The 23,985-nt window shown below is 46.9% G+C and overlaps 1 protein-coding gene across 2 annotated transcripts in view; it reads right to left on the bottom strand.

Moving 5' to 3' along the window:
- The window catches only part of dag1 (dystroglycan 1), a 54,534-nt gene that overhangs the window by 11,637 nt on the left and 18,912 nt on the right, over positions 1 to 23,985 (bottom strand). For both annotated transcript variants that reach the window (XM_005928943.3, XM_005928944.3), the window contains exon 2: positions 13,981 to 14,666. In XM_005928943.3, coding sequence (XP_005929005.1) covers positions 13,981 to 14,388 — 408 coding nt within the window. In that variant the 5' untranslated portion in view covers positions 14,389 to 14,666. The remainder of the gene's footprint in view (positions 1 to 13,980; positions 14,667 to 23,985) is intronic.

Here is a 23,985-nt window from a genome sequence, read left to right as displayed (position 1 = left end):
GTCACGTTGTGTAAAGGTGTTTTTATTATATTACACACACAAACACACACACACACACACACACACACACACACACACTGTGGAAAACCCGGCCGCCAAGGCCTGCGGCACGCTCACAAAGCTCTCCTCCTGTGTCTCTCTATCCCTCTCTCTCTCCGTTTTCTTGCCGTTACAATAACGAGCCAACAGAAGCCGGCCATTGTGGGACTCCAGCTGTGTGGGTGAGAGATTCAAAGGGAGGGAAGAGAAAGATGTGCGTGCATCAACTGCTCCTGCAGGAGGAGAAAAGACGAGTGTGTGAAGCGGCCGAGAAAAAAGGTTGCAGGAGAGTGTGTGTCGTGTTATGACAAGGACGAGTGGAAGGCGAGCGAGGAGCCGAGCGCACAGCTTGCGGCCTTTGCAGAGACCGTCCGAGGAGCAGGCTCGACTTAGCAAACACGACGGAGCCGAGCTTCCTACCGCGCTACGCCGGACGCGCGAGCGAGGAAAATGAAACCGTGTAAACAAAGCCAGCCGAGACAGATGTGTGTGTGAGAGCAGAGAAGCTGAGCTGGAAGGGCAAAGAAAGTGAAAGACTGCGTGCACACACGCGCTGCATATAATGTGCATGCACGTGTACTGTGTGCTAAAAACAATAAACGTGTGTGTTTGTTATCTCCGTCTCAGCGTGTGGCTCGGTTTTCGCAGACTCTCACTTTCAGCTCTGACTAATGCTGCAGCCCCACCACACCACAATTACTCACCCCACACACACACACACACACACACACACACACACAATCCTCAGCAGTAGAAAATGTTCCACTATCTCTTTACTCTCAGCCTCACGAGGAAGGCAGAGCACAGGAGTACACACACACCTACACATCTTCATCTTCCTCTGCAGCGCTCGAACACAAATACCTCAGAATAGAGACTGGCCTAAATATCTGTCAGCCGATGAAACAGATCTGCTCTCCAAAGCCGTCCTCTAAAATGACACGGTATGTCCGTCTCCACAATTCTCTCCATCTTCCATCTTTGTCTTTTAAATTTATTTTCTCCCTGTTATCTTTCCTGGAACCTCACCTTTCCTCACCTTGCATCTTGTAAACTCTTCCCGTTCATTACTGAACTCGAGCAGTCTTATTCTGTTTACTGATGACACAAAGTTATTCCATTTTTCACTGAAAAAAGTTGCCAAACACAAAGCAAACACCTGGGGTGGAGGTGGGTTGCAAAGTGGCTTGCAGGAGCACGCTGAAGCGGCTTAAATGGCGTGCCCTGCGTCAGCCGCAGAAGACCACATGGCCTCGGTCACATTTGCTGAACGTGTACGCTCGTCTCGCCGTTGAATTATGTCAGCGGCTGGGATTTAAGGCATCAGCTGGAAAAATATGTCTAAAAAATGACATAAAATCTCAAAAAGTAGCAAAAGAGAAAACGGTGCTCACAGCATTACAGTCCTGAGTGAGCCGAGCGAGAGACTCAGCAGTGATTCACAGTAAAGAGTAAACTAAAGACAGCGCTGTGGGCCAAATAAGAACGCTGTTAAATCCTTTGTGACACGGCTACAATGGAGGGAAAAAAATGGACAATTAAGCACACGTCACACAAAGTTACGCTCCCATCATTTCTTCTGAGATGTGAATAAAAGGAGCTCAACCACAATTCGATTTGCTCCTCTGTTTGACGGACTCAGTTTCCCACCGGCTGTCTTCATCGGGAGACCTGACAGAGCGAGCGCGTCCTTAAAGACGACGGACTCGGCCGAGGCCTCGCTTGTCCCCAGGTCAGCAATTACGCCCTTTTTCTTTGCTGAATAAAACACTAGCCCTCTATATCCGGCTAACGAGCTTTAGTGCCGACACCAGCCATTAAATTTGAAACGCGGTGCTCGGGGATAATGAGAGACACGGTATAGAGCGTCCTTCTTTTGAAGCGGCGGTGACGCTGAATGCTGCAGCCTGAAGAGGAGACAGAAATAAGATCGGTTTGAGATGAGAGGAACGACACGGACAGCCTCCTTCCAAGTCGAGATTTCAGCCTGTTTATATTAACACCGTTGGAAGAGCGAGACCGAACAGAGCACACCGGGGTACTTGGGTACCGAAATCTAAGGCCATGTTTTTCTGGGGTATTTGTAGCCTTAACGATTGGCTGCCAAGTGTTTTCAGTGTGAGTGTGGAAAAAAAGTTGGCGTTCATCCTCCAGCTTCACTGTGCTAATGTTATGCTAACATAGCTGTGTCGCTAGCAATCACGTAGCACAACATTATATACCAGGTAGTCCAACTTCAGTAACCCTAAAAACGTCACTGCTGTTTAGTTTTCTGTCTTCATTTATGTTGGAAGTGATAACAGAGCTGTACGTTTGAATTAGTTTAAAAAATCTCTGTCAGAACATGCTATGAAATGTTTAGGTGGAAACTAGCGAGCAGATATTTTAGGCCATATCGCCCAGCCCTACGCACCGTAGGGCTGGGCGTACGAAAATATGATAACTTCTACCTTCTTTAGCTTTAACTTTTTGTGCGATGGTTAGCATCTTCCTACCGCAGATGCCTTTCATGGTACAAAACGTTTCGTTGACATTGTTGTTTGTTGGCGAGAAAACTTACAAACATAGAGTGCAGCACTTCAGAGTCACACTGCTAGCATCGAAGATTTATGTAAATTTGACAAGCTGAACGCATTCTGGACTGTACACACAGCACGAGATCGATTGACAATGAGAAAAAAAAAGCGTGCAAAATTGCACCAAAAAAATCAGCGAAACAGCGAGGCCGTGAAAGGTGAACCGCGTTATAGCGAGGGACCACTGTAATATATGCACAGCCACCCATTGGTCAGTGACGTCTGGCGTTTGTTTCCAAATTGACCTTGATGTTGTTAAATGAGACATATTTCTACACCCTGCTCTAACATCCTGTACGGTTAAAGTACAGAGACAACTGTCTCTTATAGTCTTATGTGTAAATATGCTGGATATTTTTAATGGACTTTATACATTTCAGATTTAGATGTACTGATATTTTTTACATTGTCAGCCTGACGGCCAGTAAATCCAGTAAATTCATTATGTTTGTCAGGTGCACTGACTGGTGTCAAGTGGCTTTTCTGTTCTATTCTATTGTATTCTATTAAAAGGAATAGTACACCGATTGGTTCTCTCTCACTGTGGATGGTTTGGGTTTAAACCTCAGGCCCAGCAGATCTGCTCTTCTAATCTAATTTGCGCTATTATTTCTTTTTTTCGGCAAAGCAGCCAAACCACAAAAACGGTGATAAAAGCCGACAGAGCCTGCATGTTGTGGAGGAAGCTGCCTGCTGACAGTGAATATGGGAGTGATTTCAGCTGATTGAAAGGGCTGATAGCGTGTCACGAGGACTCTCTCCTGATTGGGTTGCAGGCACCTCAGTGAGACTCTGCCCAACATTCGGGCCGATGCCGTACTTTTCGAACTTTGTGCACACAGTGAAGCATCACTACTGCTTTGACTTATTAAGGCAGTCAACACACAATCTAAGACCGCAGCGTCTAAAAATAAACTGCCACTGTAACTTTCACACACCAAATATGGCTCGGCTCACCGAGCCTGGCAAACCAATGAAAGCAGCCCACCACGCTCCAGCTCCACTCCCCCTTTGGGCGACAACCAAGCATGCAGGAGGATCCCGGCCAGTCCAGAAGCCGTGGTTGCCTGGCTACGGAGGCACACACCAAAACAACGTCGCCGGGAGGCATTTTTTCAGCAGCACGAGCAGTATTTACTTTCAGAAACGAAACCACTGAAATGAGCTCCATCTTTCTCTGCCGTGCTTTTCTTTGGGAGGTTAGGGAGTCAAACGGTGGCTGTTTGGCAGTAATTATGTGTGCTAAAGGTCAAAGGGAAATCACGCCCTGAAACCCAACACTGACATGAAGGCATCAATGTGAGTAGCAGAGAAGCAGCTTGACACTATGAGCAGGAGAGTCCCAGAATGTGAAGCGCACAAACCCTCGTTTTAAACTGAGAGCCATCAAATTGTGAATGAATTTGTGGGAGCATATAATTTGGAACATATGAATCAAGAAGCCTCGCCTGCTGTATGTTTAATTACATAGCAACATGGCCACCGCCGTCCCGGTGCCAGTAAACCCATCGCACCGTGCTAGCTTACAGCTAGGGTGACTCATATGTTCTGGTGTGTTTTTATCTTTGGGTCGCCTCCTCCCTCCTGCTCTCTTAATACCAGTTTTCCACTGCTATCCTGCCAGCTAACAGCTCCGGAGCTACAGGGGCTCACAATGTAAGCCTGTCTGTAAAAAAAGACTGCAGGACGAGCAGAGAGGCCCGCGACAAAGAGTGACAATGCTGCCATTATCAGAGGAGAGCCTCGAGAGCCAGAATGAAAAGTTTTTGTGAGTAAAGAGACGTGGAAGCAAATGGAAAGAAGGGGAAATAACAGAATGACGGCTGCAGTTTTAAAACCCATCGAAAAGAAAATGCAGAGGGAGTCTGGCAAAAAAGGAGAAAATTACAGAGAAGGGAAAGAAAGAAAAATAATTTGTGCTCGTGCTTGTGTTGCAAGCTAATCTGCAGTAGCTGAAATGGGAGACAGATTGCTGATGTGGAAGAAAAAAAGATGAAGCACAGAAAAGAAAGGGAGTTCCCTTCAGTCGTGGGCAGAGAGCGGTGGAAATTTAACAAGAAAAAGAGACGGCGAATGACGGGGGGGCGGGGCAGGAGGACGAGATCTAATTGAGAGGAGGGAAAAGGATACAGCGGGGAGGAGGAGAGAAAGTTAGTTTTCCCACCAAAATGCCCCCGAGGGAGCCGCCGTTAACAACAACAAGCCACTGTCTCCGTTCATCAGGAGGGGAGTGATCCAAACAGCGAGTCGATGTGTTCTGACAACCGCACGCACGCAGCCGCTTCCTCCCTGCGTGCAAACACACAGCAACACGCAGCCGCAAATATGCATGCATCTACAAGTGTGCGGCCACTTATTCTGCTGTATGTGTGCAGGAAACTTGAAGATTTGGCTGTTTAGATTTGGATCCACTAGTCCGTGTCATCGGGAAGAAGCGCACCCGACTCAAATTCAGCCTACAGCAGCACGGCGAGCCCAAGGAAGCGCCAAGAAGATGACGAGACAGGCCTAAAGAATCCCAGCTTTAACCTCCTTGGAGCTGGCGTACACATATGTGGACGTCACATTTTGGGTTATTTAGACCAAAATACTCAATTTTGCTCTATAAAGGGCCTGAATCCACTTACGAGGATGTTATACTGCTACTGTTCTATCGAAATTTTAAATGAATATCCTCATATGTGGCAGCACGGTGGTACGGTGGTTAGCACTGTTGCCGCACAGCAAGAAGGTCCCGAGTTCAATACCACCATCAGGCCGGGGTCTTTCTGTGTGGAGTTTGCACAGACATGCAGCTTGTGGGGATAGGTTAATTGATTAATCCAAATTGCCCACAGGTGTGAATGCGGGAGTGAACGTGAGTGCGAATGGTTGTCTGTCCCTGTGTGTTAGCCCTGCAACAGACTGGCGACCTGTCCAGGGTGTACCCCGCCTCTCGCGCTATGGCAGCTGGGATAGGCTCTACCATCCCCCGCAACCCTGAAGAGGATAAGCGGAAGCGAATGGATGGATGGATGAAAAAATATCTGGTAATTCTTTGTTTTTATATTCATCAATCACCCCAAACATCAAAGAGAAATTAAAAATGCATGCCGTGGAAGAGTTCCGGTTTTAGGAAGTTAACATCACTGCCTAAAATGGTGCTAAGAGGTCTATGTTATCCTAACAGAGCACTTGGCTCTCGCTCTGCAGGCCTACTTGTTGTTCCTAGAGTATTTAAAAGTAGAATGGGAGGCAGAGCCTTCAGTTTTCAGGCCCCTCTTCTGTGGAACCAGCTTCCAGTTTGGGTTCAGGAGACAGACACTATCTCTACTTTCAAGATTAGGCTTCAAACTTTTGATAAAGGGCTGATCAGGTGATGCTGAATCAGCCACTGGCAACAAAAGACTCCCCCAAATCTTCCCACCGTTGCCAACTAACGGGATCTTTTTGGACACCAGCTCCACGCGGTAACAGCCGCTCCCTACAGTCTGCCAGCAGAGAACCATGTTGAGCCCATAACTGTGTCGTCTGTTGGAAACGTTGGTTCATGCTATAACAGTATGAAGTGTTGAAATTATTTGAAGTGCCATAATGTTGAGTCTCATATTAACCAAAATGCCATTTAATCATATAGTGTAGTATTAACTGGACACGGCCCTGAAAAACAAAGGCATTAGACTCTCTGTCCTTCAGTGGTAGAAAGCTGTAGACTCTCGCCCACGAAAAAGTAGACAACAGGGGACCATCATTTACTGAGAAAGTTACTGAGACACTGTTGTTTAGAGTAGAATGGCGTAGCGGGTAATAAAACTGTTAAGCGTGCGTCACCATTTTGAGATCCGTGGCACCGTGTCATGCAGGACGCATCACCCTTCTGGAAGTATTGTGTAAGAGAATAAAAGTTTGAAATGGTCTCCTGAGCAGTGGTTTGTCTTCCATCGGATGCCTCTGAGGAATCAAAAGAACTCGGTGAAGTGTTGATATTCAACAGAAGCTGTCCAAGCCCGACTGTTTGGTGTACAGTCTGCGTTTCCTTGGCAGCACAGTCAACAGCAGAACTATCAGGCGGTGCAGCGGCTGATATGAATGCACTGGCTTTCAGTGCAAACCATAACTTGGTGTGGTTTAAAAGCTGCTGCTGAAACCCTGACCATCAGCAGAAGGGACCAAAGGGGCTTCGGTGCTTTGATTGGGCAGCAGTCAAAGGTGCAGGAGGTGGACGGGGAAAGCAAGGTTGATGCATCTCTGCTTCGACTCCAGATCCAGATAAATGGTAGAAAAATACAGACAGACTTCTGACGAGGGTCACCTGCTAAACCATCCATCTGACTGAAGTAGTTCTAGTAACACTGAATAAGAGATTTCCAACACTGTCCACACTGAGCATGTGTCGGAGTGATTCACTCTCTCTTTCTCCAGCTCACACCTCCTCCTCCTCCTCTGGGTGTGAGCTCAGATCTTTCAAGCAGAGCAAGACCAGCGTTTTACCAAATAAACTGTTTGTTATCCAGAGTTTTGCTTTGAGGCGCTTTTACGTGGAGGACAAAGGCGCAGGGAGTGGAGGCGTGTTGGAGGGAGGGTGGGGGTCCTTCCACAAAGTAATTATGAAAGGGTTAGCTGTGAGTATCTGTCTTTAATCTTCATGCACAATCACAACATTGAGATAACAGAGCAGTACGCAGCATCTGCTCACAGGCAAACAGATGAATACCCACATAGGCTTCTTTCGTTTTCCGTGAACTGAAGCACAAAAGAATTTTCAGCTAGCGTCAGTTATTTCCTGGAATAAAAAAAGGAAAAGCGGGTAAGCGTGCTTTGCCTGCCAGCGAGCCCATCAGCCAATCAGCTAATTACGCTGGTAATTGCAGTAATGAGGCAATGGAGAGTGCTCATCTGCTGGCCAGAAAGCCCAAACTTCCAGCCACTTCCATTAATAACAGCAGAGAGAACCACAGCAGGGTCGTCGAGTCCCAGCAGCACCTGCACGCAGACGCCACGATCGCAAAGGTTCTGGCTCTCCAGCCGCTCTGAATGATAACATCCAAAATAAGAAAAGTAAGACCTCCTCTTCCACCTCTGTTTGGGCGTTCTGCAGTTTGCACACATCATCCAAACCTTTTCATCTATTCCAAAAGCTTTCAAATCGCTCCACTCTGACAAGGTTAACCTGCCACGAATCTGCCCGGAGTGGAGAGCTGAGCAGAAGTCTGTCTACTTTCCTGAACTCATCTCAGGTACAAAAACATTTGTCTAATAACACGCCAACAACAGCTTCAGAGCCGCTCGCTGCTGTGTGTTCACAAACAGGTAATCGGTGAAGACTGGACACGCATTTCAACGCTGCCAGTGTCTGAATCTGAAGTTCTAGCAGCTTTCAGACCTCCCTGATGGTACAACCCGCTGGAGAGCTCCCCAACATGCCAGCTGGAAACCAGCATAGCAACAGATACAGCTGAAATAACAAGACTGACCATGTGCATTTGTTGCACGAGTTGGAAAAACAGTTTAGCACGGCAGCTGGTCCGAGGATGAGGAAGGGCAGCAATTTAATGATGTGTGTTCTTTAAAGCATGTTTGAGCTTCATACCTGCAGAGGCGGGATGAAGCTGTCTTAGGCTACGTTCACACTGCAGGCGAAAGCGCATCAAATCCGACTTTTTTGACCCTCTGCGACCCATATCCCATCATGGTGTGACAGTGTGAACGGCACAAATCCGATCTGGGTCACTTTCGTATGTGGTGCTGAATCTGATACATATCCGATGTTTTAGAAAGCGGCTGCTGTTTGACGGTCACGTCGCATTAAATCCGTCTTTTACGTCACCGACACAAGACAGACGCCAATTATCAGCGCCGGAGAAGACACCGCGAACGCTTCCTGGACATCCGGTGAAACTGCTGAGAGGACAACGTTGGAGAAACGTGAACATTTTCTTTGTGCTGTATAATCTGCAGCTATCCTTTGAAGCAGCGCTCCTCTAAAACAGCAATAAGGATCATTATTAGGTTATTTACATTATTATTACATTATCATTATTATGTCAATAACAAAATAACTTAAAGCAAAAATTGGGAAACGTAAAGTCCGAAGTCTTTATATTAAGGTGCATCAGTCAAACATACTGTTGCTCTGGGTCTAAACAGAGCGCGTCGTGTGTGACGTCTTCTTTTGCACATGCGGCCACTTTGAGCGTTCACACTAGAGCGCGTTTGCTGTCGCATTTTATTTGTAGTGTGAACGAGCAGACAAAAAAAATCGGATTTGATCAAAAAATCAGAATTGAGCTTTAAGACCTGCAGAGTGAACGCAGCCTTAGATGCTCCCCTATTCACACAATGGCAGATTTTAGCCCAAATGGTCCTCCAGACGCAACACCAAAGGGATCTGCGTCTCTTCCTTGTTAGCTAACTGTGTACATTGCCTTCAATCATTTGTCAGTTTCCTAAATCAGCCATTAAAAATATAAGAACCTCTGCTCTAAATGAATCTTCAGAGAAAGCTTGTAAAGCTGCATTTTCTCCGTTTCATAATGACTCAGTGTAAGAAAGCGCATTGAAATCCATTAACCAATGCAGCCATCCGTCGGCCAATATCAGATCAGTACTGGCCCGTTCAGTTTATCACCTAATATCTCACCGCGACCCTTCGATGAAGAAACGGTGTCACATTAACCTCAAAAAGGATTCAGAAATGTGTTTAGGCAGCTGCAGCAGCACGGGGAAACGCTACGGCTCTCAGAGATATCACTCAATATAAATAACGTGCACTTGTAAAGGTTTATACTGTATTTCAGATTTCTTAAATCACCCTGCGACCTCTTTAGAACCTCCTCTGAGGCTGATGTCCTGCCCACCCGGCTGAGAACCCTCATCTCTACGCGGTATGAAAGGCTAAATGGCGATGCATTCACTGATGGGGCACCGACTGCTCAGCTAAAGGTGAATGGGCAGGCGAGGCTGTCACGGAGCTGGAGACCTCTCAAACTCTGGCAGATTTTCATAAGAAAAGGCCATTAGTATGAGTGCAACGGCAAGCACAAAAATTGATTTGGCCTTTCGCTCCACAACCTTCAGCGCCGACCTTCGAAATACCTGAGGGGGGGGCTAACATCTGAGGAGGAGGGGGTGGCGGGGAGAAAGTGTTGAAATTTGTAATTGAGGACAGAGCAGCAGCGGGGAAGGGAGGCGCAGGGCTGAAATTAGAAATGGAGGGGGAGGTAAACAAACTTTGTTAGAGTCGTGGGGATTTCTTGGCTCGGCTAAAAGTCTGAGAGCGGCGCAGGACGAAGGTGCCGACTCCTTCACGAGGGCGCTTCGGCCGGCCGGCGTATCTCGTGCTCCACATCTAATCTGTGACCTTTTATTTGCAGGACTTTACAGAAGCTGCAGCTTCTAAGGTCAGGATGTCTTTTCTTCCTCTCCTCCCATCTCTCCGTTCTTCCTTGCTTATACTTCTTCCATTTTTTGGCTTATTTGCCCACGCTGTCTGCTCCTATTGGCTCTAATAGAGGCCCAAAGCTTCCAGTGTGACAGATATAATCAGGTTTGGAAGAACAGCTTTCGCCTGCGGGACAAATGGAGGGAGAAGGGGTGGGAGCGAGGAGACAGAAGAGCTGGAAATTGTGATGGGAAGTGTGAGAGGAAGATGAGTAGAATGATTTAAAAAAAAAAAAGAAGGCATGTCAGAAGAAGAAGGAGACGAAGAGGAAGAAAAGGTGAGGCTGAAACGGAAAGCACCGACTCCCAAACTCACGTTAGATTAGAAGGAAAAAGCCAACCTCATAAACCAGGGGACTGACCCAGCGGGTTTATTTCAGCTGTCACATGAAATCTGCGTCATATTCCCTTAAACTTCCAGACAGAACGCACGCGGCGCCCGGTTTCTTCAGAGAGCCACATCGAGTTCAGCAAACGGCCTAGATCGCTCATCCGTAAGCTGTAAAAGAACATTAACGCTAATGAAACACTAAACAGAAGCTCCCACCGAGTATGAAATAAACTGCTTGGAACTTCTGCGAATCATTCACATCGCTCCCAAAATTCACCTCTGACATTTTTGTGCCGCATGTGCAGGAAAACATCTTTCCAAAGTCGGATTGTGTGCAAATGTGCCGAGTTTTACTGAGGCGGTTTAAAGTAAATTAGCGTGCCGCTCGTTGCTGGGGGAGCTTGATTGATATGATCTGATGTGACTTGACAGGGGTGGAAGAAAGGAGAGGCTGAGGGGGGAAGGATGTGCAGGGCAGAGATCGGACTTAAAAGCAATGGAGATACGAAGGCAGGGGGAGGGGAGGGGGTAAGCAACAGGATATGAAAGGCTGGAAGGTGATAGGGAGAGGAGGGAAGTTTAAAAGTGATAATTAGGGAGAAGAAGAAAGATGGCGAGGGGCGGAGGAACAGCAGGAAGGTGACGAAGAGAAGAATGGACGGCATGAAGGAAATATAAAGATTTACCCCAGAGAGACGAGTGGATGACGAGGAGGGATGGAGGGATGGGAAGCTGAGGGCGATGACGTCAAGCGTGAGAGAGGGTGGAGAAAGGGTGGAGGAGAGAAGGAGATGAAGAAGGAGGCAGGAGGTAAGGAAGATAAATGGAATTAAGGGAACAGAATGAATAACTGGGACAAGAAGAGGAAACAGAAAGAAAAGAGAGAGGAGGGCAACGCTGCACTCAGGTATGAGGCCACATATTACAGAAAATTGGCTATTGTGGAAAATGCGGTGCAATTAAAAAAAGGGCATTTTGCTGTGAATGGCCTCAGAAATGTGGCGCCTCGGGACAGGTTCTGAGCAACGGCGCACGCGTGCTTCATTTCCCGGACATATTTTTTAGTGATTGTTCTTTAGAGTTCATCTGCAGTTGGCCTATTCGCTCAGCACGAAGCATTTGTAACCAGCACCCACCCAGAGGCGGTCCGTTTTTTGTGTCTGCACATGCTGAAGGTTTGGGGCACTTTATTAAGAGTCTTAGCCATGGACCGGCATCATCAGAAGGGCGTGTGATGGGTCTCAACTCCCCCTGCAAAATGAGCCCAAACATCCAGACAGAGCCATAAAGAGGAAACGTCAGCCGCAAGAAGGCCAAGACGTCCTGCAACAGGTGCTCATGCCGTCACACTGCAGCTTTGACATTCCCCCACTCCCACTCACAGAAGGGATTTGAAACTGTGTTCAACTGTCCAGCTCGCTGAAGAGCAGTCCAGCCATCAGCAGAGTGGTTTTCACCTGTTCTCTCCCCTCCATTTGAGCTGTTGTCTTTTACACGTGAGAAGCAGCAACATCACACTATGTGAGGATCCGATCCTCCTGACACCATCCAGAGTCCACATGTGAAAACAGCCTGAGAGATGCCAAACCCACGAGGGATGATGCTGAAGAATCTCACTCAACAATCAGCACGAATGACCCGCACACCTGCTTTTTATTTATCACTATGTGTTAACAGACCTCTCTGCATTGAATCATATCTGTTATTAACCTCTGGCTCTCTTCCACAGCATGTCTTTATCCTGTCTTCCTTCTCTCACCCCAACCAATCACAGCAGATGGCCCCGCCCCTCCCTGAGCCTGGTTCTGTCGGATGCTTCCTGTTAAAAGGGAGTTTTTCCTTCCCACTGTCGCCAAAGTGCTGCTCATAGGGGGTCATATGATTGTTGGGTTTTTCTCTGTATGTGTTATTGTAGGGTCGACCTTACAGTATAAAGCACCTTGAGGCGACTGTTGTTGTGATTTGGCGCTGTGTAAATGAAATTGAATTTCATTTCCTTTAAATGACTGAAGCTGATCCACTCCACTGTGTCCACATCACAGTATTGCTTCTTGTGAGGTTTTCCAGTGGAGTCTGATTTACTGCCGAACTACATTTAGTATTGACAGACGAGGTTAGGGCTGCACCTTTCAAAAAAAATCTCCAAAACTTGGAAACTCTGTTAAATCACAACGTAAATGTGTTTATTTCCACGACACGGTCACTTAAAAACGACAGCATGCCGGCCAAATAAGAGCTGGACTGAAGCAGCCTCGTACTCCACTAAAACCTGGACATGGTCTTATTCATCTCATACTTCACTCACAGAAGTCATTCAAATTTGCAGGCTATAACCAGAAACCCTTCAGCAGCTACCCCGCTTTAAATCAGAGTCCCTCTGAGTCTTTTTTTAAACTCCCCAAAGCTTTTTGGCCTCTGATACTTGCTCTGTGGTGTGTGAGTGATGTTCTCCTGCGAGTGCCGTTTTGCTTGTTTTGCATGTATTCCTCTAGTTTGGACATACTTCTCCTGCTTGTTATTTATTCCCGCTGTCAGTTGGCATGAAGCATCCATGATTTCATGATACATGTGCAATGACAATGAAGCTATTCTATTCTATTCTGAGCTTCTACTTTAAACCTGCCGAACCAATCACAGCCGCAGCGTCACGTTACGCGACTTGTTACGTGACTTGTTACATACAGCACAAGTGCCAAACCACACATGTGTATTTGTTTGGGAAGCAGCCAGCCGCCGTGCTGCCCAGGTAATGGAGGAAAAGAGTGAGCCGACTAGAGAAAAATCAACCGAGAGCGTGACCGAAGGTTACCGAAGAGAAAACAGATGATGGTTCCAATGCCGGAGAGATTGTTGAACGGAAGAGCCACAGAAGCTCCGTAGTGTGAAGGTATTTCTGCTATTTCAAGTCAAACAGAGTAGCGTGCACTGTAAATTGTGCCGAAAGCAAGTCTGGAAATACAATAAAGTCAGTCTCTGACTGGAAGCGCTGATTCGTCATTCGGCTTTTGTCAGACTAAAGTAACTGTTACAACTGTTTGAAAAGCTCAGCTATACAACAAGGAGAGATTGAGAATTTCCTTTTAGTTCTCAGTTTATTTGATATTGACAAAAGTTAGTCAGTTTTGTCTGTTCTTCTGTAAAACAAACTAAGATTTATTTGTAGAATTAATATTTTGTTTCTAAGTGGAATTGACAATTTAGTCTGTTTCGTTTGTTCTATTTTGAAACTTAAACGCTTTAGCGGCTGCCTTTTGTGTAGTTTGCAATATTTGCCTTTATTTATCTGAAAAAGTCTCATGTTCCTTAAGTACATCTACCCTGTTGAACTTATTATGGGAAATAAATATTTAAATAAAACAAGCTGCTGATTATTTCACATTTTACTTGTGAGCAACGGCACATTTAAATCTTACAAATATAGTTATTTGGCTTATATCGTGATAGATATCGTTATCGCCTGAAATGAAAAAAACATATCGTGATATGAAAAAATCTCATATCGCCCAGCTCTACCTGAACATAGGATTTTAATAAGCTCATAAGTAAGACCAGAATGTATTTAAAGTGAGACGTCTTGGCGTGTTTGATCAAACGTGGTGCGATTGTGCGACTCACCTTGACGATATCACCCAGGTAGACATCCTCCATCTTGTTTGGCACCTTCATCCGGAAAATCCGACCCACCACCGCTGAAGAGTCGGGGAAGGCTGTGGGCGTAGCTGCGTTTTGCTGATTTGCTGCCGTTTCGCCAACGTCCACCGCCGCCACGCCCTCTGTCACTTCCTGGAAGTCCTGCAAGAGCGAGGAGTGCATGGAGGCCTCGAGCTCGCCTCTGCCTCCGTCAAACCTCTCGCTTTCTCCGCCCGCTTCTATCAACACCATGCCGCCAAGCACGTCGATGTCCAGCTCCGCAGCCACGGCCACGGCGAGCAGCACGCCCAGCAGCACGACTCTAGTCCTGGGTAGTCTCACGTCGAGGCCGTTGCTCAGCCCGAGCCGGCCCAAACTTTGTTTATCGCGCATTCTTCACCTTTTGTCGAACCGTCACTGATGCAGATAATAAAATAAAAAGGAGGATGTCCGAGTGGGAGGGTGGGGGGCTCAGGGGGAGCATGCACCCCCGACAGACAGAGCAAATCCCTCTTTACAAATCTCCCTCCCTCTCCAGCGCCAAGGAAGAATCTTCTCTTTCTTCTGTTCCTCCTCCTCTTCTTCACTCGGCTTTATTCCTGCTCCTCTCCGTCTTTTGTGCTCGCCCCTCAGAGGGTTACGAGTCCCATTGTGCCGAGCACCTTCGAGATCTGTGAGGAAACACAAGAAAGGCACAGTTAGACGAGCAGTTTGAACACAAGGGGCGAAAAACACTCAGCGCAACCCGAACAGGCCGAACTCAAAGCTCACACTCCATCAAAAGTCAATCTCACGACAAGTTCGGCACCTTAAACCGATTTGTGCGACCCAAATCTCATTGCTGATAGAAATCCATCATGGACTGCACGGAGGGTGTAAGGAGGAATAATATTATCAATGCTGGGGAGTAATCTGATTAGTTCTTACAGACACACACACACTTGAATCACTGATTGCTGAGTTATCCAACGAGTCGAGTCAGGAGTATGAAAGCGCTGAGAGAAAGGAGGGAGAGGAGGCTGAGATGGATAAACCAAGAGGGGGAGGTGAAGGTGATATACGGTGGGACCTTGGATTAGCCAACAATGCCAAACCAGTCAAAGCCTTCTTGGAATTGCTAATGAATGCATGCCTTCTCTATTGTGTGCAGGGTCAGACTGAGTGTGTGTGTAGGTGTGTGTGTGTGTCCATTGTGAGCGTGGAGGGTGAACTCAGAGGTTGTTATTCATACAGCTCTTTCATGGCGGAGAGGATCCCCTCCTGAGCGTGTGTGTGTGTGTGTGTGTGTGTGTGTGTGTGTGTGTGTGTGTGTGTGTGTGTGTGTGTTTGTGACAACACAAATGATTTCCCCCGAGTGCTTTCATTAGACAGAAAGAGGGCGAGAATGAGAAAGAGGGACCCCCGCCGTGACTCCACTTTGCCCCGTAGCAGATGCCCGCTGGAGAGAGTGAAATCACCGCAGGACTTCCCCAGCAACAACAACACCCGGCCTCCCAGGTAGCTTTTCAACCAGCTCAAAGGACCCTTTGTTGTCGCCGCCTCGCCCTCGGCGTGCATCACCTTTGGACAAAACTTTGTTTTTAATCAGGAGCGCCACGGTGTCGTTCCCCCCGCTGCTCAAGCTTTTCTACAACGAGTCAACATCCGGAGCGAGGGAAGGAAAAAAATCACTGGAATTTCGACATTTCCTTTGTCAAAGTCGAGTTGCTTTTTCTACTTTTAAATGTTTTCATTTCCACTGAAGCTCCTTGGAATTACTTCTGGAGCGTTAAAGTTTTACTGAGGCTTCTTGAAAGTAGTCCAAGATGGCCACCGTGGATAACCCCCCCCCCCTCGCTTTCACATAGGGTCCCTTCAACTGCAGCGCCAGAGGCAACATCCCTCCCGCTTCCTCTTCCTCCTTATTGCTTTTCTGTGCTGTTCAATCTGTCATCGGTTTCTCTTCGTCTGATTGCCTTCGCTGCTTTTGTCTGTTTCAGGATGTTTTTTGTTTTACATTTTGTCCTCACACGCCTTTCTTCATCTCAAACACTTCCTGTCCTCCCTCCAGAGCATTAAGCTACGCCACGCCTTTTCTCACATCTCCAAAACCTTCAAGGCCATTTTTCTTCTTCTTCTTTTCCCTCCTGGCGCTCACTCACCTATCAAAAACACAGCCTTTCTATTCATCGCATGACAATGGGGCTGACGATGGCGGGGGAGCGTCGCTGTGAAAGCGCCGGCGAGCTGGATGAAGAGAAGCTGTCAGCGCACAGAAAGAGAGGCATGTAGACACAAAGGGCACAGAGAGAAGTCTTTGACTCTGAGCGGGACAGAAAGCTGCCATTACCTCAACACCTACAACACCGCCCCCCAAACATGCTCCACCCACCTCCCGGCGTTGTAGCACAGGTGGGCAGGAAGGTGGGCAAAGACAGCCAAGAAGGGAAGGAAACGGCAGCTCTTGGTTTCAGCATCTCGGGTTTAAATCTGGATTCAGACTGAGAACCTTGTGCTTCCTGATTGGTCAAAACCATCAAAGAGAAGCCTCCCCTCCACATCATCTATATGTTGGGCAAATTGTTTTATTTACTCCAAATAACCATGTAACTTGAACCAGGGTTCATCGGGGTCGGACCGACTGAACCGGAGATGGTGTCGCTCCAGCGCTTGCTGCGTGCTTTCATAAATCAGAGTTCAACACGAAAGCCTTTCTGTGTCTTTATGCAAGCTGCTGATTTTCCTGAAAACAGAACAAAGAATCCTGAAGGTGAATTTATTTCCTTGTAAAACCACAGCAGCTGCAGGATGTAAAGAAATGAGGCAACACTGTGCAAAACCAGCCAAACTAATGCAAGCGTAATGACAGCCGGCTGCTGAGGAACGCGGGCGCATCTCTAAGAGGGATGTCAAAGTAAATCCACTTTTAAAAAGCAAACGTGGAACCGACACTACAAGCCCAAAGCCCAGACATTTATCCAGAAACATTTTGGGTTTTTCCTGCAGTCGATGAGGTTTTCGGTGTAATGTTTACCCAACGCATCGACCTGGAGGTCCGGAGACGATGATCAGAATATCAAAGCACAAGTTTTCTGCTTCTTTGGTCGTTTTTAAACTAACTGCAATAAAACAAACACTCATTTACCGAAACATAGCCCGACATCCAGCCCGCCGCTGCTCAGGGGCCAGAATAAGCATCCAGACCTGGCTCCATCTCCCGCTATTATAAATAAACGGCTAACCGGACACTTGCTGCTGCTCTTCTGAGCGGCAGTGACAGTCGGGGGGGGGGTAACAGAGTAAGAGGGTGTGGACTGGTGAGGGGTGGGATGCAGAACTAAAAGCAGAGCGGGAGTGGGACGTTTGAGAGGTCTGGCAGATGATTCATCATCGGTTTGAGAACAAAATGTGAAATGCTGCCAGTAAAGTCTAAACTTGGAGAGCTCGACGTTAATAAAACGGTGGGTGTCCCTCCCCGCTCTTCTTCCTCACGCTGCCCCCATGGGCAGAGACGGCTTGAGTCTAACCACAAAATATCTGATGTCATCACCTCTTTACGAAGACATGGCTCCTGTGCTGCTCTGTCTGATAAACAGGGACGTCACTGAACCGAGCTGCCTTAAAACTCCTCGTCACTGATTACTGAACGTTTAAGGGATCAGGGAGACGGTGGGGTAGTACTTTCAGTACCCAGCACCATTTGTACAACTCGACTCAGATTTAAAGCCTTGCTCTTACTACAGCTGACCTATTAGCTCCAAACAGAGCCTGCAGGTTCTCAGACAATCTGCCTTTGGAAACCAGGTCGGTCGAGTCCGGCGCTTCTTTCACATCAAAATTTCGAGAAAGCCGTCCTGATTTCACCGGAGCTTCACTTCCTGTAACTTTTATCACAGCTTGTTTTATTTTGAAATTCAGATGAAGCACTTTGGAACGTGGATCTTGGAAAGTGCTTTCAAAATAAAGTCAGTGGCTCCTGTAACCACGGCTACACACACAGATGTGCTATTTTAGTCTTTCAGATTTACTTGAAGCTGTTCTTTGAGGTGTGGAGGGAACCTGGTGAGGATGTTATGTGGATTGCTTGATGCCGTTTGCGTCTCCGGGTCATGGCCCGGCTTTGGCGTGCCCATGGTAACAGCCGGAGGTCTCAAACAGCTTCTCAACAGGGCTGTCTTCTTTATTGGAATCCCGAAGCTTCCGTTTTGCACATTTTACGACATCTATTGTGTTTGAGTTTGTTTTCCCACCAGTGTCGGCGCCAGGATGATCGCAGTGTCATTGCATGTTAAGGTTATGGCTGGGTGGGAGGGTTAGGCAGTATTCAAATAAAAATGAAAGGAAGAACTGAAAACAAGAGCCACTAATTTGTATCAATCTGCTGTAAAAAGATGTGAACCTGCACCGGTTGTCTTCATACTGTCCTCATTAATAAAACCGACTGTGGCTCGTACTTTGAATCGCCTGCAAACATGAAGTCTTAACGTGGAGCAGCGCCTGTCTGAACCTGAGAGGACATTCCTTCGTTGGAAATCCTCGGAGCAACCAATGAGCACACAGAAACGCCACACAGGGGCCAATTAGAGGAAAGGCATCCCTCTGTGGCAGCTAATCGGAGAGCCGGGCGTCTTAGCTGCGGTGAAACATTAGCACTTCAGTGGCACTTTAAATTCTTCCCGTCTCTTCCTCATTCTATGTCCATTTGCCTCCCTCCCTCCCTCCTTCCCGTCACCTTTCAATCCCCCAAAGTCACAGCTGATGCCTCTATTATTAGCACAGACAGGACGAGAGCAGCGTGATAAACAGAACGAGAGGGAGAGCCTCTAAAAATGGCCTCCTTCCTAAGGAAGCTCCCAGACTGACAGGTGACACTGACGCCATTGCGGGACGCAAATATTCCCATCATTCAACGCCCCCCACCTCCCTCCCCCCGCCTCTGCATCCCACTGATACAACAAACCGAGCGGCGGATAGAGCTCCCTCGGGACGAGACAACAGGTTATGTTTGCGCCCAGCGAAACTCGGGATTACGGCGTGGTTTACCTTTACAATGAGATTTGGATATTTAGCACGGAGATTAGGCACATTTCAGCTATTTAAGCGCTTCTTTCATCCAGCCTGATCTGCAGCGTGTAAACAGAGGCAGCTTATTCTTCCGGTGTGAGGATGTAAGGAGTCCACATTGTTCTGTTACAGCGTGGGGGAGAAAGAGAGGGGGACGCGTGTGTCTTTGTGATAATTTAGGCCTCATTATTGGTGACTTATGGATGAGTTTCAAAAGCAGAAGCATCGAGAGCCAAACGGGGACCTCGGTGACTCAACAATCTGCACTTCCTCTAAAATCTGCTGTAAAAAGCATTCAAATTAATCCTCGTTCCCACTCGTAATTACATTTGTAATTAGCTTGGCTCCAACTGGAACAAGAGGAAGAAGCTCCAGCTACAGAATAATAGAAATGCAAATCCACCCTCCGGCCCGCTTCACCATTAGCTGCTGCTAAAGGCGAGCCGATGGGCCATCTGCGAGAACATAAGGCGGCGAGGAGTGCGTCTGTGTGCAGTGCCAACGCTGACCAGCTCGGCCTGAAAACTCTCCCAACAAACCCACAAAACCAACAGAAAGTGTGAGAAAACAAACTTCCACAGCAAGTCTGAAAACACTCCATCAGCAGGTGGTCGGGGTGGATGACGGGTGTACAAAGCACAGCTGCAGAACCAGAGACTCGTAGCTACGTCCAAATCATGAAAAGCAAGAGGCCACCTGAACCCTCAGAATCACCTGAGTATCAATAACATTAGCATCTTTATTTAATTCACGGTATGTCAAAGTTCACACGTATTAATTTATCCAGCATTTTTACAGCCTCGTGACTTTTTAAGTAGTTTCAAACACTTTGATCTAAAGACCAGAGTTTGCTCGGCACAGGTTTGCTCGTGTGCTCGGTGGTGAGCGTCTGTATCACAGGGTCGGTCGATGTTTGAATATGCTCCACCCAGGAGAAGAAATCCACCGGGTTCCCCGGATCTTTGATCCATTTCTCATAATTCACTGGAGAAAACTTCCCAAAAGTGCATTGTGGGTAAACCTTCATGTGGTGAACAACTTACGAATGGTGCTCTGTAGGAGAAGATCCTGGTACAGCTGTGCTTAACTATCAAAACGATCACGTACCGTAGTCATAATTTTTTGCATGATATTTTGCACTTGATCGATCCATTCAGGTCCTAAACTCAAGTTTTTAAAATCCCTCATACTTTAATGCTAAAGCAAAGAAATAACACAAAAAAAACTAAGGTGAAGCTTTGCATGGCTACATTAAAAAAAATTAAAGTTACTGTATGAAACAATCAGCTGATGGGGAAATTGTTCAGATTTCTATGGAATGACCCGAATGTCAAAGGTCAATGCTGCAAGCTAGAATAGACCTGCATTATTCCAAATGGCCAGCAGGGGGCGACACTGCTGGTTGCAAAAAGCTGTGATTGCATAAAAGTCTATGAGAAAAAGAGCCGAACTTTCCAAGTTTAACAACACTTTCCTGATGAGTTTACTGTCTCAGCTGAGAGCTTTGTATGGTGGCCCTGAGAGGCCAAATGGACTGCAACTTAAGAAAACACCAGAAATAAGAAAAACACCACAAAACACAACAGAAACAGGAAAAACTGATTTCCAAAAGCACAAGGTAAGTGTTTCTAGGGAGGCAATAACCCGACGGAGCAGTTGCAGGAACCAAAGTATGCTTGGTAAGTGTGTTTTAATGTCATGGTTCATGTAATACTGATGACAGATTTTTAGGCTAACAGTCAGGCTAACACACTGACCTCTCATGTTTGGTTTTTTTTTTGTTTCTTTTTTTTTTTTAGATAAATCCTCCACTTATTTTAAGTGACTCCCAGCGCAATTCAGTTCCTGCATATTTATTAAATATTACCATATTTTGGTTGTGCTTTTGGAAATCATTTTTTTCCTGTTTCTGTTGTGTTTTGTGTGCTTTTGCAGCGTTTTTCTTACTGCTGGTGTTTTCTTAAGTTTCAGTCCATTTGACCTCTCAGGGCCACTGTAGTTTTGGGTCTTTTGTTGAAACATGGAAGTCCCACTTAGAGTAAAAGAAAAAGACAAAACGCTGAGTACAGACTTCAGTGTTCAGTAAAAACCCCCAAAATTCAGTTTAATGTGCCTGAAGCCAAAGAAATGAGAAACATTCGAGTGTCTGCAGCTCTAATCCCACAGAGTTGGTTTCCTTTAAAAATCTTTTATGATGATTTCATTTTTTGTTGTTGTTGTTAAATGAGTTGTGTGTGCAGAGTTTAAGAAAACAGATGTTAGAGGTTAAAAAGTACTTAAGAAATGATTATACATGATAAAGCAGCTTTACCAAAGATCCCCCAACTGCTCCACTGAGAGCTGCGAATGAATTAAACGTATTAATTCCACAATAAATAAATAAGTTTGTGTCATGACACAGAGGAGATCAGAGCGGAGCTGTGGGAGTCAGAGCGCCGTTTCAACAAACAAACAAACGGATTTTTAAAAACACTGAATTCTGAGAAATGAAAAGAACAAGCACAAATCCAACCGACAGGAATAACAACTCCCCACGGCAATTTCCGGCCGCTCCTCGGCCACACCGGCTTTGATATGTGAGTCGCTGAATGTCCACGTGTGACAGACAGTTGGAAGCAGATGTGAACCTGCCTCATAAAACAAGAGTTCTGAGAGCGAGCGGGAACAACAGGACAGAAGGACAAGAAAATAGCAGGCGACGGGCGGGGCCAGACGCGAACGCCATCCAACCTGAAGCCAGCACACTGCATCCAGTGTGCAGGGCGCAGATGTCTGCACAGATGTGCATGCATATGTAAAAGAAACTGGAGCCGGTAACATGAAATCGATGTGTCGTTCGTGGGTGTAGTGGAAACTGCGGCTGAAGCAGAATTTACAGCTTCAACAGATTCGTGCCAACGTTCATGTCATGAAGGGCGTCGTACAAAAAAACAGCACAGCCGAGGGAGGGGCCGCTTTTCCGGACCTCCCAGGTCTCCACAAACACACCCAGGGAACCTCTGGAGTTACGTGGGCGGGCAACCTGCAGCGTGCGGAGCGCCATTTATTATCTCCAACAACAAGATCCTCCTACATTGACGATAGGCGGTGGATGATCCTGTCGTGGAAAACAAGAGCATCCACCGCCTATCGTCAAAACATCCGCCTTCTGGTCTCATCAGAACAGAAATGAAACCTCAGCGTGACCGTCGCCCGGATGAAAGGACCACGCCGGCTTCCCGGGCTCTGAGAATCGGGTCCATATGATGCAGAGGGTGGACACCGCCCCCCCGCCCATCCCTCCGAGGTCTCAGCGTGCTTCAACTTTGTCAAAATGAGGATTTAATTTGAGGCGAAGCTGGAAATAAATAAATAACTGAGAAGGAACCCAGCGGGAAGAATCCTGGGAATTCTTTTGCGAACGCAGCCAAACACACGTCCACTTTGATTAGAGTCGTGTTTTTGCAACGCCGGAGCATCAGCGCTTTCGCTCGCCCGCTTACAAAGCTCATAGGCTTTGGACGGAGAGAGAGAGCGTGTGTGTGATGAGGCTAACGGCTCATAAAGGGAAGATGCGGCAATGCTTTGCACATCTCCGTAAACTAATTATAACATTGCAATGGCTGCAAAATGGAATATGAAAGAATTAACAATCAGTGAGAAAGACGGGCAGAGTGGGAAATATAATCATTGTTAGAGAATGTGTAGGACGAAGAGTAATTACATTTCACTCCCATTACACCTCTGGAGTTGTGTTTCCTCTCTTGTTATCATTCGGCCTGTTTCTGCTGCGATTCTGAAGCAGATCCATCCTGCTGTCCTGATTTCCTGTCATGCCTGCTCCTGCTGGATGTTCACATTTGACACCAACAAAGTTTCTAATAATTAACTTATGAACAGCCCAAAGGTGGATTTGAGCCATTTTTACACATAAACTTGCGTATTTTTCGGGAAACCGTCCGCGTCACGCTGCAGGAAACACTGCATGTGGTTCAGGTGAGGGAGCTACTTGGACAGAGCTCAGCTGGGTCGCTTTAGCAACACGGTCCAGCGTGAAGACCATCAAACATCTGATCAGACGTGTTCACGGCTCAAAGTTCAGCAGTGGCACAAATCAAAACAATCAGCAGCTGCATTTCAATGTTTTACGTGTTCGTACGACTTTTACAGACAAATAAATCGACGAGTCGGGATCACTCCTGCAGATCTCGCCCTCCTGCCTGATGGATGGAGATTCACTGCTGCTGGATCAGAGCTGCGGGGTCATTCCAGTTTGTGGGCTTCTGCTCGCCTCCCTGCTTTTACACGTACAAACTAATCTGGATCTGGAGCGGCACCGACTGCGAAACCTAACTGTGAAAAGACTCAGGACTGCAGTGCAACATGTGATAACAGCTGTGGAGAAGGAAGCTCGACTGATGCACGAGGGGGAAACAAAATCTGATCAGAATCAGAATCAGATCAGAATGGGGTTTATTGCCAGATGTTGAGGTTTACAACATTAGGAAATTGCTGCGGTGCTTCAGTGCAAACAATAAGAATTAAAGCTTGATGCAGGTCAGACGGACCAGAAATCCTCGGACAACATCAGAGAGATTTAATGACAAGCCCCAACGAGCCAGAGGATGAGGATCATTTTAACATCATTAAAGCTAAAACAGGAAATAAAACCTGAATGTTCAGGAGCTCGTGTGTGTGTGTGTGTGTGTGTGTGTGTGTGTGTGTGTGTGTGTGTGTGTGTGTGTGTGTGATCCTGGTCATGCTGAGACCACCAGCAAAGAGCTGAGATACACTGACAGCTCTGTGTGTGTGAGACAGCTGGCTACTGTTGCTAGCTTGACTGAAAATGACAGCTGGGTAACACAAGACTTTATATATGCCACCCACACACACACACACACACACACACAGGCTAATCTGCACTCTTTAATCCGAGGGCGTGCTTCAATCCATGAACTTTCCCTCCCA

Source organism: Haplochromis burtoni, unplaced genomic scaffold, assembly GCF_018398535.1.
Source record: "Haplochromis burtoni strain Fernald_Lab_line unplaced genomic scaffold, NCSU_Asbu1 Contig_117, whole genome shotgun sequence".
In the NCBI taxonomy this organism is placed as follows: Eukaryota; Metazoa; Chordata; class Actinopteri; order Cichliformes; family Cichlidae; genus Haplochromis; species Haplochromis burtoni.
The sequence above is the reverse complement of the archived record's forward strand: the minus strand, read 5'-3'. Positions and strand labels throughout refer to the sequence as shown.